The sequence below is a fragment of the Drosophila navojoa genome, chromosome 5, assembly GCF_054131105.1.
Source record: "Drosophila navojoa isolate 15081-1374.11 chromosome 5, UAZ_NAV_1.0, whole genome shotgun sequence".
Lineage (NCBI taxonomy): Eukaryota > Metazoa > Arthropoda > Insecta > Diptera > Drosophilidae > Drosophila > Drosophila navojoa.
Genome location: NC_142893.1, coordinates 1,509,086 through 1,524,180, shown reverse-complemented (window position 1 = coordinate 1,524,180; position 15,095 = coordinate 1,509,086). Strand labels below are relative to the sequence as shown.

The window sequence follows — 15,095 nt, the reverse complement described above, 5'->3', positions numbered from 1 at the left end:
CTACGCCCATGTGAAAGACTTCTTATAAATAGATATACATATTAAATATTATACATATTGCTAACATAATTGGCCAATATTATGGCAGCTAAGAAGAATACTTACCAGGGCATCTTTCAGTCAGTCATTTCATAGTGGATGTTTTGCTGCGGTCTGCTTGTGTTGTGGTCATCGCTGATATGGCGACGCGTGAGTCCAGACTTGCCAAACGGACGGATGTCCTCGCGGACCGTCAGTTGGGCGACAACAATGAGCACGGCCGGAACGACACAGCTGGCCACGGGCAGGACGACGCGTTAGCCGTTTATCGATTTTCAGACAACTCACACACACACACACACATCAGCCTCGAAGGCGTTGCGGGTGTTGCGTGTTAGCAAAGAGAAAAGGTAGAGGACATAAAGGAACAACTAGGTACTCAGTTCAGTCGAAAATCCCTTGGAACTGGGCGCCCCAGTGGCGGCCCCTTTAGAACGGCCTCCACATGAGCATGCTTGGCTTTGTCTACTTGGTGCTCATCCTTGGCTGGATATTGATCGTGCTGTTTCTCAAGTGCAAGAAGTCGCTGACGGCGCCCTTTCGCTTGGGCGATAACTACACGGATGCCATCGCGGAGACGAGTGCCGAGCGCCGTCCCTCGGTGCATGTGATCCAGCTGCAGAGCGAGGATATCGAGCAGGAGGATCACTATATGAACAATTTCCACAGGCAAACGGACAACCTGCAGCGCTACTCGCATCGATCGACGCTCGAGGAGCGCACCATCGAGCGCACATATCCCACGGATGCGGTCATCAATCCAGCCTACATGCACGACGAGGACTACGTGATTAACGGTAGGCGTGCCCTCACTGAACCCTAACTTAGTTATGAACTTATCTACTTTTCAACTCTAGCTCCGCCGCCCTCATACGAGGAGGTGATGCGACAGCCGCAGGTGTACCCGCAGGTGCGACACAATAACCATAAGATTAGCGACCTAGACATTTAGGCTACTTAGGATAAGATCTCTGTGTACATATGTATTTGGATCAGCTGTGATTTCTCTGAATTATATATAGATAGATACATACATATATATATATATATATTCAATTACAAAGTTTCCTTTCTGTTATTGCGTATTCCATATATTTATTTTGTGTTGTGGGCCATCAGCAACAAAATCAATTCAATTGATTCTACAAACTGTTGCAATTAGCAGTTAACATTAATTATACACATACGTATAGAAAATGTACAAAATCATTTTACATTTGATTACAAACAAACAATCAGTCAGAGTGTGCGTAAGTGTGCGTGTACGTTCTAAATAAATAATTAGATGAAAGTGTATGTGTTTGTTTGTAAGTGTGTTTGTCGTACAAATTAAACCGAAAGAGAAACATATATAAAAACAAACTAAACTAAATAAGCATAAAGATGCGCTGGTCTCCATCCATATATATAAAGTATATATGTGATGTGTGTCCGTTTATGTGCGTGTTGGTATTTGGCTAAATTAAGTCACTAAATTCGTTTACAAAAATATGCACAAACGTTTGTGCCTAGGCTCAAATTATTCACAGTTCTAATGACTTAAGTTGAGTTTCCGATTCTCGATTTCCATATCTCCCTTCCTTTTTGGCCCAGTTTTTTGGCTATATATTTCTGTATAAATATATATATCTATATGCATCTATGAGAGCACATTGTGGACGCTATGCATTTGTATAAACGCCTCCAGCTGCTTGGGTATCATGTCCTTGAAACTTATTTTGTTGCTGGCAATGCAGCGGGCTGCTAAGCATTTCAGAGTGGTGTGTGCGTTCTGATGGCCATGCAGCAAGTTGGCCAAGTTAGCTGCAAGAAAACAAGTCACTCAGTCAACAACTACATATAATTTATAGCATAATAAACTATAGTTTACCTAGCTTGCAGGCTGCAGCTGCTGTTTGACCCGCTGCATTCACCGCATCCAAGTGTGCGCCTGCCTCCACGAATAGCTGCAATATGCGCGTCATTTCGCCCTGGCGGTCCTGTGAGCTGTTTATCTTCGTCACCAGGATGTGCAGGGGCGTGTTCCTGGCCGCATCCACAGCCACCACAGAGGCGCCGCAGTGCACCAGAACCAAAGCAGTTGCATAGCAGGGAAATCTGACAAAAGACAACAACAGTTAGATGGAGTCCTTAAAGTAATATAAACTCTGTTCTTACTTGCACATTTCGTTGGTATAGAATTCGTCTATGGGCGTGACACCGTTCACGGCTAGATGCAGCAGCGTTTGTCCATCCTGCAGACGCGTGTCGTTCTGTATAAACTTACGAACTACTAAGAATAGCTGCTGTATGTGATCCTCATTGATGTCCTGATCCTTTTTGCGACGTGCCAGCTGAGTGATTATTTTAATTAAATACAATGCTGTGATGCAGTTCTGATTGTTCTGATCCTGCACCAGACTGACGCAGGTGTTGGGCTTAGCGCTGCGCATCTTTAGCTTGTTGTTCTCAATCTCCTGCTGGCAATTGGTCAGCACGGGCAGCACTTGGTCCAGGGTCAGGCGATGGTTCTGCACCCGCAAAATCTGCGCAAAGAGCTGCGCAAAACGCAGCAAATCGCGATCCACGCTGATCTGGAAGAGAAAGTAGGAATGTACATAAATGGAGCTCAATACGTTGGCTATATTATCTTACATTGTTGCGCATGCGAAGATCGATGGCATAGTTCCACAGCACTTGGCACTGCTCGAATCTGCCCTGATCTGCCATTACAGCGCCTCGATAGACAATCGCTTGTGGCAATTCCGGATGGTTTTTGCCCAGGACACGCTCCCGTATGGCCAACGACTCCATGTGTATGGAGTGATGGTTCAGCTTGATGGCATTCAATTCGGGCAGATTCTCCGTCTCGAACCAGCTGTCGTATGCAGGTACCGGCTGTTGCACCTTCTTACGAATCACGTGTCTTGGATCGCTGTAGCGCAACTCCATGGCACGCATTAAATAGCTAAAGGCGCGATTCACGTCATACTTGGTCTTATCATTCGCATACGTAGCGCCCAGCAACTCCAGGGCGGTGATCTGCTCCTCTTTGGTCATCAGCCCAGGGCGCTGGATGAAGGCCTCCACAACATCCTCATGCAATCGCTCGGCAGCCTGCAATGCTGGAGTTATTCCTGTCTCATTCTTCAGCAGCGTTGCGTCATGATCGAGCAGTGCGTTCACCACATCCAGATGGCCGCTCTCCGCAGCATAGTGCAGAGCTGTGGCGCCACACAGAGCTTGATCGTTGGGCCGCGAGCCATTCCGCAGCAGCGTATTGACAACCAGATGATGACCCTTGTAGGCGGCTATCATCAGCGTGTTGTTGTTAAACAAGTTTGTGGCATTCACATCGGCGCCATGTTCCAGCAGAAACTCAACGATGTCCAAGCGACCTGCACGATAAATAAATGGAAATTTAAATAAATAGAACTCTGCTCGCGGCATGCCTAATCAATTTATTACCTTCATAGCAGGCAGCGCGTAGCGGCGAGGATTGCGCCTTGGTGTTGTGATTGATGGAGGCGCCGGCCTGCACCAGCATCTTAACAATCTGCAAATGGCCCATGCCAGCGGCTACCCACAAGGCTGTGGCGCCGTAGACCACCAGCCCATCGAATATGACATTGCATTCCCGCTCCAGGTCTACGTCGTAATGAGAGAGCAGCGTCTTCACGAACGTCACATTGCCCGACATGGCGGCCATGGTGAGAGGCGTTAGCGATTGGCCATCGGGCTGATCAAAGTTCTGTGTGTGAGAATAGAGAGAGATTTTAGTATGGAAGAGTCGAGAAAACTTGAAGATTTATGAGCGTATATTAAATCTCTATGTCTTCTAATAAGACTTGCCCATAAATTGTTTGCTACAGTGAATACTCGAATGATAACTATAAAGTCTAGATGATGTGCATAAACTGCAGCTGCAGGGTATACTTTGGTCCACTAGACAATATTTGTTACAGTCGCAGTCTATTCTTCGATGAGCACGCTCTGTCCACAATAGGCCCAGTTCACTATTTATGCATATTATCATCTATTTAATATGTATTCACAATATGTATGCGTATTCACGCTCCGAATGATTTGTTTGCGCCGCAAGCTCTATCCACTATAACCTTAGTCCACAGTCTGTAAATTTTCGTATCGTCGTATTTTGTATGCTTATGAGATGCGTGCGCATATATATTTGATATATATTTAAAAAACTTTTCACAGTCAAGGCTGTAGCTGGCGAGCATACGAAAATAGTGCGTTTTCCTCGCTTTTTGCAGCATAAATTTCTCGTTTGTGGGAAAACGTGCATAGAGAATTGTCGCAGAAAGTTTTCCTTTGTTGTTGCTGTTGTTCATTTGGTTTTTGGCACGGCAAATGTAAATATTACAAATGCGCACGCTCTTTGTCTTCATTGCACATCTACTATACACATATTATACAGATACATATATATTTTTATATGAGTGTGTGTATGTGTGTGTGTGTGCTAGACATATGGATGCTGCGGACTGAGACAAGATCCAGACATGGCCTGTCCAAAGTCCAAGGCAAAAGTCTTTGCGTTCAGGGCTGGCACCAATTGCGTTTTTATACCCTGAACCCATTGAAAATGGGAAATCAGGGTATAATGGTTTTGTTAAAATGTATGTAACAGGCAGAAGGAGGCGTGGCAGACCCCACAAAGTATATATATTCTTGATCAGGGCGACGAGCTGAGTTGATTTAGCCCTGTCCGTCTGTCTGTCCGTCCGTCCGTCCGTCCGTCCGTCCGTCCGTCCGTCCGTCTGTCCGTATGTTTGAACGCGTCGATTTCAGAAGATACAAGAGCTAGAGACTTCAACTTTTTTTTAAAATGTCCGTATATATCACGCGGATATCGAGTTTATCACTAAAAAACGATAACTCATTCCGATACTTTTTTATCGATAAAAAACCTTATCGAAGATCACTAAAAAAATTGTATCTCCTACATCTTTCAAGCTAGAGTCTCCAAATTTAAAATGTATATTAAGACGCATGTCATACAATTTCGGTTTTTGTTAAAATTTACCCCCCACCCCCAAATCCACCCCCTCACCCTAATCTTTGTAAAAGTCGTATATCAAATACTAGAGACTTGTACTTCGGTATACACATACATTTAAACAATATGAATACGTTCTGAAAGTTTCATTACGATCGTACGTCTAGAAATTAAATTATTCAACAAATAAGTTCTCCTAATATTGCCAACACTGCAGCGCAACCCAAGCGCAATCGCCTGTACATATATGTGAGTGTGTGTGTGCGTGTATTTGTTTGTATGAGTGCGTGTGTGGGTGCTAATTATTATTGAAATATCAGTTGCTTGTAGGGTTCAGGGGATCTCGTAGTCGAGCTGTCTCGACTAGAGCTTTCTTACTTGTTGGTTTTTGGCTTTACTATAAATAGCAACTGGGTCAAGAAACTGAACAGACGACCCGGGACTTGGTAGTCGCGACCCGGATCGACACTCACCGCCGGATAAGTTATATAGCTGGTTAGTGGCAATTGGTCGCTAGCTCCACGCCAGAAACTTGCGCCGGGCCAAGCCGACTCGTACCAGCGCTTCCGAGTGCTGTCAAAGAGTAGAATTAGTTGAGAGATAATCCCAATAGCCTGAAAAACGCTAGACTTTACCGATATAGCTCTGAGTGCATGGTCAACTCCTGTATAACTTGATTCTATGTGTAAATTCAACTGGAGCTGTGACTCGTGCAAGGACGCAGCTGGACTCGAACGAAAATTCGATAAAACTTCGTGCAGAGAACGAAACCAAAAAGGAATTCCAGCGCCCAACCCCATGTTTGCATATGGCCACACAGCGAATTCGGTTTTACACTTAAGAGGGGTTGTTCATCAGTCAAAGGACACGCATTAGAGGGTAGAACGTGCGCAGGCGCCGAGCGAGCCGCTGGCACAGCTGATGTGAAAGCAGATGGAGAGAGCACTGTGAGTGGGAGAGCAGCATTCTCTCTCAGTTATAGATAGGGGTTTGTTTACAGATTGAGCCAGTGAGAAAGAGGGAGAGAGAGAGAGAGAGGGCATGTGTGGGGGTTTGTTTACAGTTTATGCCAGCTGTTTACTGCATTCCAAGCTCAATTCAGCTTAAGAGTGTTTATACGAAGCTGAAGAAATGTGAAGCCTGGAGTTCATTTAGAAAAATACAAATACATTGATAACGTCAAATATTCTTTTTTCAGAAATTAGGAAATATCAATACAAATACTGAAATCATTCCTCTGCCTAATTTTCCCTTTTCCAATTTTCACGGTTCGGAAATGCGCTTCATAAATAGTTGTACATTGATGATGATTAAGGAACGCACAATATCAGGAACTGGCTGTTGGCCAAGTTCGTGTCGAGTGGATCCAGAACAAAAAAGAAAAGAGAAGGCACGCGAGCAAATGAATAATCAGCTAAAGATGAGGCTATAATTGCGAATAGAAGATGACGGGGCAGCTTTTCTCCTCATACATGAATAAACATACATATATAAACATGTATATACATGTTTGTCTGAAATGCGAATCAAAACTTGTGAACATTAATTGCAAATTAACAATTACTGCGCGCTTGCAAGCGATAAAAAAATATATAAACACCAGCTAAATACACATGGAACGTACATAAATGTAGAGAGCGGAAGAGAAAGAGAGTGGGGCCAATTGGTGGATCTTCTCGCTTGCTCGCCCTCTTGCCCAGCTGTGTGCGATAAACAAAGAAAGCAACCAAAAATAATAGCAAAAGAGATTCGATTCAACATATACGTATATCAAAACATTATACCTATATATAGGTGAGTGTTTTCATTAATGACGCAGTAGAGTAAATTACGCTCATTACGCAAAATTAAATTAGCAGTTATTTGATTGAGCTTCTGGGGCAGAGGAGTGCAGGTGGGGGCTGTGACTTACCGTATTAACCAAATGAACTTGCATTTCCTTCGACTTGATCGTGTTTAGGGCCTCAACAAATCTCATCATCTGACTGCTGCGTGCCGCCAAAAAGATGGTGTTCACCAATGAAAATCTGATTTTCTCCTCTGGAAACTTATAGTGAAGTTCCTCGGTAATGTCCACGAGCATTGCGTGTGCCATATTAAAATAGCCATAATCCAAAGCATCGTCGTAGATCGACGTATTTGCGTGCTCGTCCTGGTCATCGTCGTCGATATCCATGTTGTTCAGAAGCGACGCCAACTGACGCAGCGTGCAATAACTAAATAAACCGCTTATAATGCCGAATTTTCTGATCGCACCAAATGATGAAAAACTTTTTATTGACACTAACACACATGAGCACTTGCTCACAGCAACAATGTTACTGTGCAAGTGAGGCACTCGTTCATGTTCATTTGAGCTACTTATGGTAATCGATATATCGGATGTTCTGTTAATAACAGAATGCTGTTAGCTGCCCGAGTGTCGCCAAATTACATGAACACCAATAATTACATCGTATTGATGTTTCATCGTGTTGCCGTTTTGGCTTATTTTAGCCGGCCATATCTGGCTTATTTCCAAGTACGAAGAAACTTTCATGAGCTGATTGTTGAGCCATAAGACTTAACAGCGGCCCCTCTTTTAGCCACCAGTGTGACCCTAACCATAATAACCACTATAATTAAAATACGTTACTTATTCTTGATTTCCATTTATTTGTATTGTTATTCAAAATAAAACTTATGTGCAAACATGAAACAATTGTGTGAAATACAGCTTGAAATAAAACACACATATACATATAATTTATGTGCCTTCCTCCGTACGTGTATATATAGGCGTGTTTACAGTTTTTTTTTCTTCAAATCAGCTATAGTTTCTCCTCTCCTATGCGAAATAAGTTTGAGCTCTTGATGTTGTGTGAAATATAGACTTGGTATATTATGTTGTGTTGATATTGTCATTGTAGTAGTAGCATATAGATGTCCGATCGCTAGGAAATTCTCTCGTGGAAAACGTATTAAATGTTGTTTGTTGTAATTTCTCATTTCTTGGTTTCGTTTGAGATTTTTTGAACATTGGGTAACCTGATATATATATATCTATTTATTTTATATATCATTCAGTGTTTATTGTCAAGGTGTACCCAATGTTGTTTTGAAATCGAAGCGTTTCTGAGTCCATATTTTTCCAATTTGTGTGTTTCTTCTGTTGGCATTTTGGAAAACTATGACTGGAACGCAACGATATTTCATGATAGCATATTCAATTATATATATACATTTATACATATATAATGCTTGATCTCTTCTATACACCATTTGTAAGTCGGATCTATTTCTTGTTATTTTTCTTCCAATTAATTCGAGGCGTGTGTGTTGGGTTAGATGTGTGTGTTTCAGCAGTAGCCCAAGCACGAAATTCCAGAGTTTGGGTCAACTTGCACCATATTATTACATATAAATATATATATATATATATACATATGTGTTGATAAATACATATATATATATAAACATCATATCTCATAATTATATATATATATACATAGATCCAAAATTCGTATTCCATCCGCATTATTTTTTGTGAGTCTTCTTCAGTTAGGGCAACGACAACCAAGAATCACAATCATACATATTATATATATTCCATATTCATATTATCCATATCCATTAATTTCACTAACATGTCCTTTCACATATATTCTCGAGTATTATCATTGGGATAGTCATGTGTACATGTTGCGCAAAAAAAAAAAATTATTTTACTTGAAATTTGAACTTCTTACACTTGAATTTTGGGATTGCAATTTGTTTCTAATCTGTGCCGTTCTTCAAAAAGGAAAACAGTTCGCTTCGCTTGTTGTATAATTATTATTTTCCATTCTTTCTTCATCTTCTTCATTATTATTATTTTTCTACATTTTTACCAATTTTTTTTTTCAAAGAGTTGCTTGATGCCTTTGTGACAAATTTTTTGTGATTTTCTTTTTATCATCATATTGGTTATTCTGTTTGTTTCTGGGAAATAAGTTAAAATTTACGTTATATAATTTACTAAATTGGCTAAAAACGCTTTACTATTACTAATATACTATATAATACTATAAATATATATACATCTTTAGCTACATTAGCATATATACAAATTGAAATTTGTTTTCTTGTGACAAAATCTGAAGAGCTTTTACCATTCATTTCGCCTCTTCAGTGGGTGTGTGCATGTGTAAAAAGCATTCTAAAATCTAAATCAACAAATTATATAACAGCTATATAAGCTATTCAGCGCGCAGTTTACCTGTTTTTACATATTTCATATATCTTTCAGTATAGCGCTGAATAACATATATATATATATAAATACTCTATATACATTAGCTACAAAAAGCATTACGTTTCTTAAAAAAGCGTAAAAAGTTAGTAAAAAATAGTTTACTTAGTAGCGCCGCGTCCCTCTTAGTTGGTGGCCGCAATGGGCACGTAGTTGGGGATGGAGATGCTAGCCGGAGCAGTATTGTTCAGTGATTCGGTATTCTTCACCTCCTTGGTGTTGAGACTGGGACGCGAATTACGTTTGCGCTGTGGACGCCCGCTGTTCTTGATAGGCGACGGTGTTTTGGTAGTTGAATCTGGTACAGATGATAAACTTTGCGACTTATCCCCGCCGGCACCAAACTCATCGCTGGCCGAACGCGAACCATTTCCACCGCCGCCGGACTTGTGAGAGGACGTGTTACGCTTATTGCGACGACGAATGGTGCTTGGCTTAATGATCGGTTTGATGGTCACCTTACTGGGATCAAAGAAGCTATCGAGCAGCTCAACAAGCTCGTTTTTATCTTCGGTCTTGAGGCTGGCAATGCCTTGCAGGGCTGCATCTAGCCCCTCGGTACGCTTCTCAGTCCAAATATCATTAAGCGTGGTTAGATCGAAACCATTCTCGGCCAGCACAATACGAAATTTGACGGCACGTACACGATGATAGAGCGTGGTCTTGAAATAGTTCAAGAAGACGGGACGAAACGAATTTTGTCGCTCTAAATGAACATTCTGTGTGTCCAGCTCCTTGACATCACCGCTGATTGCCTCAGTGAAAGGCTTGAGAGCATTGAACAGATTGCTCAAGGCCTCCGCTGATGAATCCGGCTCAGCGGTGTTGCTGCTAACGTCCAAATTGCTTAGCTGCAAAGCCACATTGAAGGTTAGCTTGGCACGGACGCTGGCACTGCCATCGAACTCATCTCGCTCCTTTTGTTGGAGTCCATTCTTTACATGCTTATCCGCGCTACTACTGTTACTGTCAGCTTCATTATCGTTGCCATTGCCCTTGGCGTTCTCCTCCTTGGCCTTGCTCAATATCTTCGACAGATTGCGTAGGCTATAGTGTTTGGTATCGCCAACTGTGGACTTGGCCAGATTGAAGCTGTTTACAAAAGACTTGACTGTCTTGGTGAATCGATCGAGCATGCCGTACTTGACCAGCGATTGCAAAATCATGTATGGAATAAATTTGCGCTCCTCATGGTAAAGCAAGACAATGCCATCCGCATTTGGATTTTTCGATTTTAATTGATCCAACCAGTCAAGGAAGTCTTTTAGCGCAGCGACCTCTGATTTAGATTTGATGATCTGCGAAGCGAGCAAACAAAAATATTCCCCGAATTAGAAACATAATTGGAATACTGGATTATGCTATATATGGTACCCACCTTGTAGGTCTGCATCGACTTCAGCATACGAAAAAATCCAATCGAAATAACGCGAACTTGATGACGCTGACGGGCAGCAGGATTTAGATTCATATACGGCATAATATATTGCTCAAAATGATCGGTAGGAGTATAAGCTGCCAACTGGACAATCTGCCATTTGCAAAAAGTGCAAAAGAGTGTGAGGTTAAATTCGATTGTCAACGAGTTCATTGACCTCTCGCTTACCTCGTCGATGAGACGGCGTCCCGTGGTATCGATGTCAACGGCAACTAAAATGTAGTCACCATTTGGTAGCTCATCCTTTATAGCAACACCTGTCGACGTAGCCGAGGACTGATCCGCGGCAGAGACATCCATCACTGAATCAATGCTAATGGCAACCATTTTGGTATATGACCTGCCAAAAAGAGAAAAAAAAAAAAAAAAAAAAAAAATACCAATTAAAATACCTCAAGAAAAAATTTAAAATTAACCTTTGCCAGCGGCAACAATATCGATGCACACAGATTGAAGACGAATTGCGAACTGAGCTCTGTGCAGAACTGTCAAACAAGCAAGAAAACATAACGGCACATTTCCAGGACAGTTTTTTGTTTCGCCATCTTTTTTCGCCTCTCAATTTTTATGTGTCATCTTTCATTTTAATTTTCACTCTCTCTCACACACACACACATATGTACATGCTTCAATAATTTGTCCGTTTTCGTATGTACGTATGTATATACATATGAATTTAAATAAATAAAAAAAAAAATAAGAAACAAATATTCGCTCACCTTTCCCACTTATGTTCGGGCTTAATTCGATGGGCTTTTTCGCTTTTTACGAACTTTTTCCTTTATTTTTCAAAAGGGTAAAAAAGCGAGATTTGCTTCCGTTCGACGAGCTTTCACAAATAAGAAACAATTCGTAAGACTAACAAAAACGAAATGAATAAAAATTAAATCAGAGCTAGGCAACTGCCGAAAATTTCAATTCCAGAGCCTACTACAAGTCACTTTTTTAGCTAAGTACAATGGTTGTCACTATTTAAATAATGAAATTTTTAACTGCTGCCCACGGTGCAGCAATTTACTCAAAAGATTCTTATTTATTTTACACTTACACTGATTATAAATGAACTTATTTGCCTTTATCTCACTTTTTAATTACAATTTGTTGGCATCTAAAATAAGCCAGCGCACTTATTACATATGCAACTGCTTTAAGCCGAAAACGCACAAGAACGGGCACGGGCACGGGAACGAGAGAGCACAAAACAAAGATAAGCTGCAGTGTTGTCAAGCGTATTACAGGTATATGCGGGTTGCCGGCAATTGAAACAGAAGAAAGGAAATGTCGTGTTAGAAATTTCCCATGCTTCATGCATTTTTGTCCTAATTGCAAATAAAACTGTTACAAATTCCATTGCGCAGAGCGCTTTGACGTCACAGACTTACAGAAACCAGGGCTGCACAGCGGTAAATGTAAATAACAGAGCTCATTTGCACATGGCATCGATAATTTAACATTACAAGCTTTTCTCTCTTTTATCAGTTCAAAATACGCGCGTACACGCGCATGACGTCACGTCACACAATGCCAGCGCTTGGAGTGTTAACAGACCTGCGCAGTGGCTTACCTTGTAGTTGTATACCTGTGATGCAGCCCTGCTGATACCAAAACAAAAATCAGCTGTCTTATAAAATATTAGTCCAGTGTGATTGCATTGTAAATGTTATTTGTTTAAACAGCACATACAGTTAAATAGACTTTACTATAATTGCTAGAACAATATTATGGTGGAAATTAAATGATTACAGCACATCGGCAGCAAGAATAACAATAGAAGTACACAGAGACACTAAGTCACTCTCTTCGTAGCAACGCGTAAAAGATAAAAACACGGACGAGATAAGAGCAACCCAATCAAACGTGCCAAACAACAAATACGCATACAACTAAACACCTACACACACACACATACAAATATACAGGGGAATAATTAGAGCAAATAGCAAAACGCTAAATATGTTGTCTTACATTAAGCGCAAACTCTCTGAATCGGACAGCGGCAGCAGCAATAGCAACAGCAATAGCAATTCCACACCAGCCGCGGAGCTCGTCCGGAAAACAAGTCAAATGTCATTGGACAATGGTGCAATTGTCTATGGAGAGGATGCCTTACTACATGAGCTGGGCTATCGCAGCGCCACAGATCTGCAAGAGACTATCTATGGTAACGAGAGCATTGCAGATTAATTGATAATAATTATATAATTAGCATATGTTGATTTATGCTCACAGATTTGTTGCGCACCATACGCGATCCGGAGAAGCCCTGCACACTGGAGGATTTGAATGTTATCTATGAGGATGGTATTTTTGTGATGCAGCCAACCCGCTCAAACGTCTCAGTGGTAAGCCTAGCTATGGACTATATAAACTGTGCCACTGAACTACTATGATACGATGTTACTGTGTTACTGGATATCGGAACAGAGGGTCTTGAATTTCTTTACTTTTCTACTGTGCTACTGACCTTCTGTACGACTGGACTACTAGATTACTAAACTGGACTACTACTGTACTACTCTACAACAGTAAATCTGTCCTAAAATACAATTTTTTATTGTTTTTAAGGTTCGCATTGAATTTAACCCGACTGTGCCGCATTGCTCGCTGGCTACGCTGATTGGGCTCTGCATACGCGTCAAGGTAGAGCGTGGACTGCCGCATAATATAAAGCTGGATATTTATATCAAGAAGGGCGCACATCAAACCGAAGAAGAGAGTAAGACTTTTCTAAATAACATAGCAAGACAATCTTATTGATATATCAATTAACCTTTTTAGTTAATAAGCAAATCAATGACAAGGAGCGCATTGCAGCTGCCATGGAGAATCCCAATCTACGTGAACTAGTCGAGAATTGCATCAAGGATGAGGAATAGAAGGCGTGCGGCTGCTCGAATGTGGTGTATATAGAGATATAGGTCGGGTTTAGTTTATAAGTGTACCAAGTACTTGTCGCCTATTGCTGTATAAATTGTCTACAAAATTAAGGTCTTAAGATTTGTTAAAGGGGAGAAAAAAATATGTGAATGTCGAGGCTGATCATGTTCTCATTTGAGTAATATTTCTAAAAACATTTATATATACATCACCATTATATAAAGTGTGTTTATATGTTTTTAATTGTGAAGCGAATGGAGGAGAGACATGTACAGAAATACTTTTCACTGATGCTATTAAAACTTTTTCAAGCACTTCAAATTTTGCTGGCGGTTAGACTTTTTGATTGTCTGAAGTATATTTCCAGAATGGTTCAATTAGCGCCTACATGTTTATATCTTCCTCACTAGATCTAAAGCGGAATTCTTATTGTCCATCTAACCAGTAGGTTCTAGATATTGGCTACGCGCTACTTCAGCCCATTTAATCTGGAATTTAAGCTATTTTAGGCCTTGCCTAATGCATTGCTGATAGTGTGGCACATGTAGCCCCATTTTCCCTAGAGCTCTATGCTATCTATTTATAGAGGGCGAGTAGCTGTTGTTAATCTTTTGAAGAGGCTCGCACGAACCGTGTGCAGGGCAGTTATCTGCTGGGAGGCTCGTGAATGAAATTGTCAGCCATATTGGCTACCATTTTCAGGTGACGAAACGGGCTATCATAGACGGGTATACCTATCAGCCGACAGTTAGATGACTAAACGGCTTATCAGCGAACGCATTTAGTTGTTCTTGGCGTTCGACACATAAAAGAATCTCAATTAAAGCCGCAGCTGAGGCCATTTTTAAACTTGGCGCACAATTAAAAGCAGCTGCTGCTTGAACTTTACTGCAGCCAATATTCAGGAAGGGCACAGGACGAAGGACGAAAAACTCTGCGGATGATAATAAAAAAAAAAAGAAAGAAAGACAAAAACCTTCTGGCAAAAGCATATTGCGAATATTACGCTAATTGGAGTCGGCAATCAAAGTGGACTGCGCGTCTCAGGCACGTTGTGTCGTGCTCTCCCCAAGGATGCTGAGCTCTAAACGAATGCGCCCGACTGAGAGATACCCTGAGCCGAAGTTTGCACCTCTATGGATCTTTAGCTCTTCCGAGATCAAGTGGATGGACAAGGACATGGGCAGTCAGTCGGCCTGTGTTAGTTCGAGTCAATAGCCTATAGCTGATAGAAAATATCTTGCCAAGCCAATATACCCCGTTCATTCATTTTCAATCGAGTGCAAGGCATGAGAGACAAGAATGTTGCCTGGCAAAAATGTCCTTTGGCTTGCTCTCAACGTCGCTCGAGCCGCGTGTCAAACACTTAAGCTTTCAGCAGCTACGCTGACCTTCACCTGTCGCAGGCGGCTTTTGCTTTTTATGCTCGTTTACGACCCGAGTGGGAAGGAGTATATAGGTTTTGTGTAATC

The 15,095-nt window shown here is 41.4% G+C and overlaps 4 protein-coding genes across 7 annotated transcripts; 2 read left to right on the top strand and 2 right to left on the bottom strand.

The window, feature by feature from the left end:
• Positions 1 to 164: 164 nt before the first annotated feature.
• LOC108653445 (uncharacterized) lies at positions 165 to 1,421 on the top strand. The gene is made up of 2 exons (XM_018103932.3): positions 165 to 836; positions 897 to 1,421. Exons 1-2 carry the CDS (start codon positions 485 to 487, stop codon positions 989 to 991), a joined length of 447 nt encoding a protein of 148 aa, XP_017959421.1. The 5' UTR covers positions 165 to 484; the 3' UTR covers positions 992 to 1,421.
• A 199-nt stretch (positions 1,422 to 1,620) lies between these two features.
• Positions 1,621 to 7,373, bottom strand: Fem-1 (protein fem-1 homolog B). Of its 2 annotated transcripts, XM_018103905.2 has the most exons (7): positions 5,674 to 5,831; positions 5,512 to 5,611; positions 3,487 to 3,769; positions 2,674 to 3,416; positions 2,197 to 2,612; positions 1,910 to 2,136; positions 1,621 to 1,842 (listed from the first exon to the last, which is right to left on the bottom strand). In XM_018103905.2, the coding sequence occupies exons 1-7, from the start codon at positions 5,691 to 5,693 to the stop codon at positions 1,679 to 1,681; spliced, it is 1,953 nt and encodes a 650-aa protein (XP_017959394.1). In that variant the 5' UTR covers positions 5,694 to 5,831; the 3' UTR covers positions 1,621 to 1,678. The 2 variants fall into 2 exon arrangements, with proteins under 2 accessions (XP_017959394.1, XP_017959393.1); XM_018103904.3 differs by lacking the exons at positions 5,512 to 5,611; positions 5,674 to 5,831 and adding an exon at positions 6,951 to 7,373.
• A 300-nt stretch (positions 7,374 to 7,673) lies between these two features.
• exu (maternal protein exuperantia) lies at positions 7,674 to 11,665 on the bottom strand. Of its 3 annotated transcripts, XM_030382122.2 has the most exons (5): positions 11,163 to 11,282; positions 10,915 to 11,086; positions 10,687 to 10,839; positions 9,414 to 10,606; positions 7,674 to 8,998 (listed from the first exon to the last, which is right to left on the bottom strand). In XM_030382122.2, exons 1-4 carry the CDS (start codon positions 11,252 to 11,254, stop codon positions 9,434 to 9,436), a joined length of 1,590 nt encoding a protein of 529 aa, XP_030237982.2. In that variant the 5' UTR covers positions 11,255 to 11,282; the 3' UTR covers positions 7,674 to 8,998; positions 9,414 to 9,433. The 3 variants fall into 3 exon arrangements, with proteins under 3 accessions (XP_030237982.2, XP_030237984.1, XP_089117268.1); XM_030382124.2 differs by lacking the exon at positions 11,163 to 11,282 and adding an exon at positions 11,466 to 11,665 and having other exon boundaries at positions 7,674 to 10,606; XM_089261142.1 differs by having other exon boundaries at positions 7,674 to 10,606.
• Positions 11,666 to 12,272: 607 nt separating this feature from the next.
• galla-1 (cytosolic iron-sulfur assembly component galla-1) lies at positions 12,273 to 13,773 on the top strand. The gene is made up of 4 exons (XM_018103929.3): positions 12,273 to 12,907; positions 12,976 to 13,088; positions 13,312 to 13,462; positions 13,525 to 13,773. The coding sequence occupies exons 1-4, from the start codon at positions 12,700 to 12,702 to the stop codon at positions 13,620 to 13,622; spliced, it is 570 nt and encodes a 189-aa protein (XP_017959418.1). The 5' UTR covers positions 12,273 to 12,699; the 3' UTR covers positions 13,623 to 13,773.
• Positions 13,774 to 15,095: the final 1,322 nt, after the last annotated feature.

Excerpts from the sequence above, each read along its gene's own strand:
- LOC108653445 (XM_018103932.3), top strand. The coding sequence starts at position 485 with ATGAGCATGCTTGGCTTTGTCTACTTGGTGCTCATCCTTGGCTGGATA. Across the intron at positions 837-896 it reads CGAGGACTACGTGATTAACG|CTCCGCCGCCCTCATACGAG; the intron begins GTAGGCGTGCCC and ends TTTCAACTCTAG.
- Fem-1 (XM_018103904.3), bottom strand. The coding sequence starts at position 7,214 with ATGGATATCGACGACGATGACCAGGACGAGCACGCAAATACGTCGATC. Across the intron at positions 3,417-3,486 it reads ACGCGCTGCCTGCTATGAAG|GTCGCTTGGACATCGTTGAG; the intron begins GTAATAAATTGA and ends TTTATCGTGCAG. Across the intron at positions 2,137-2,196 it reads TATACCAACGAAATGTGCAA|ATTTCCCTGCTATGCAACTG; the intron begins GTAAGAACAGAG and ends GTCTTTTGTCAG.
- exu (XM_089261142.1), bottom strand. The coding sequence starts at position 11,254 with ATGTTTTCTTGCTTGTTTGACAGTTCTGCACAGAGCTCAGTTCGCAAT. Across the intron at positions 11,087-11,162 it reads TATTGTTGCCGCTGGCAAAG|GTCATATACCAAAATGGTTG; the intron begins GTTAATTTTAAA and ends TCTTTTTGGCAG. Across the intron at positions 10,840-10,914 it reads GACGCCGTCTCATCGACGAG|ATTGTCCAGTTGGCAGCTTA; the intron begins GTAAGCGAGAGG and ends TGCAAATGGCAG.
- galla-1 (XM_018103929.3), top strand. The coding sequence starts at position 12,700 with ATGTTGTCTTACATTAAGCGCAAACTCTCTGAATCGGACAGCGGCAGC. Across the intron at positions 12,908-12,975 it reads TCTGCAAGAGACTATCTATG|ATTTGTTGCGCACCATACGC; the intron begins GTAACGAGAGCA and ends TTATGCTCACAG. Across the intron at positions 13,089-13,311 it reads CCCGCTCAAACGTCTCAGTG|GTTCGCATTGAATTTAACCC; the intron begins GTAAGCCTAGCT and ends ATTGTTTTTAAG.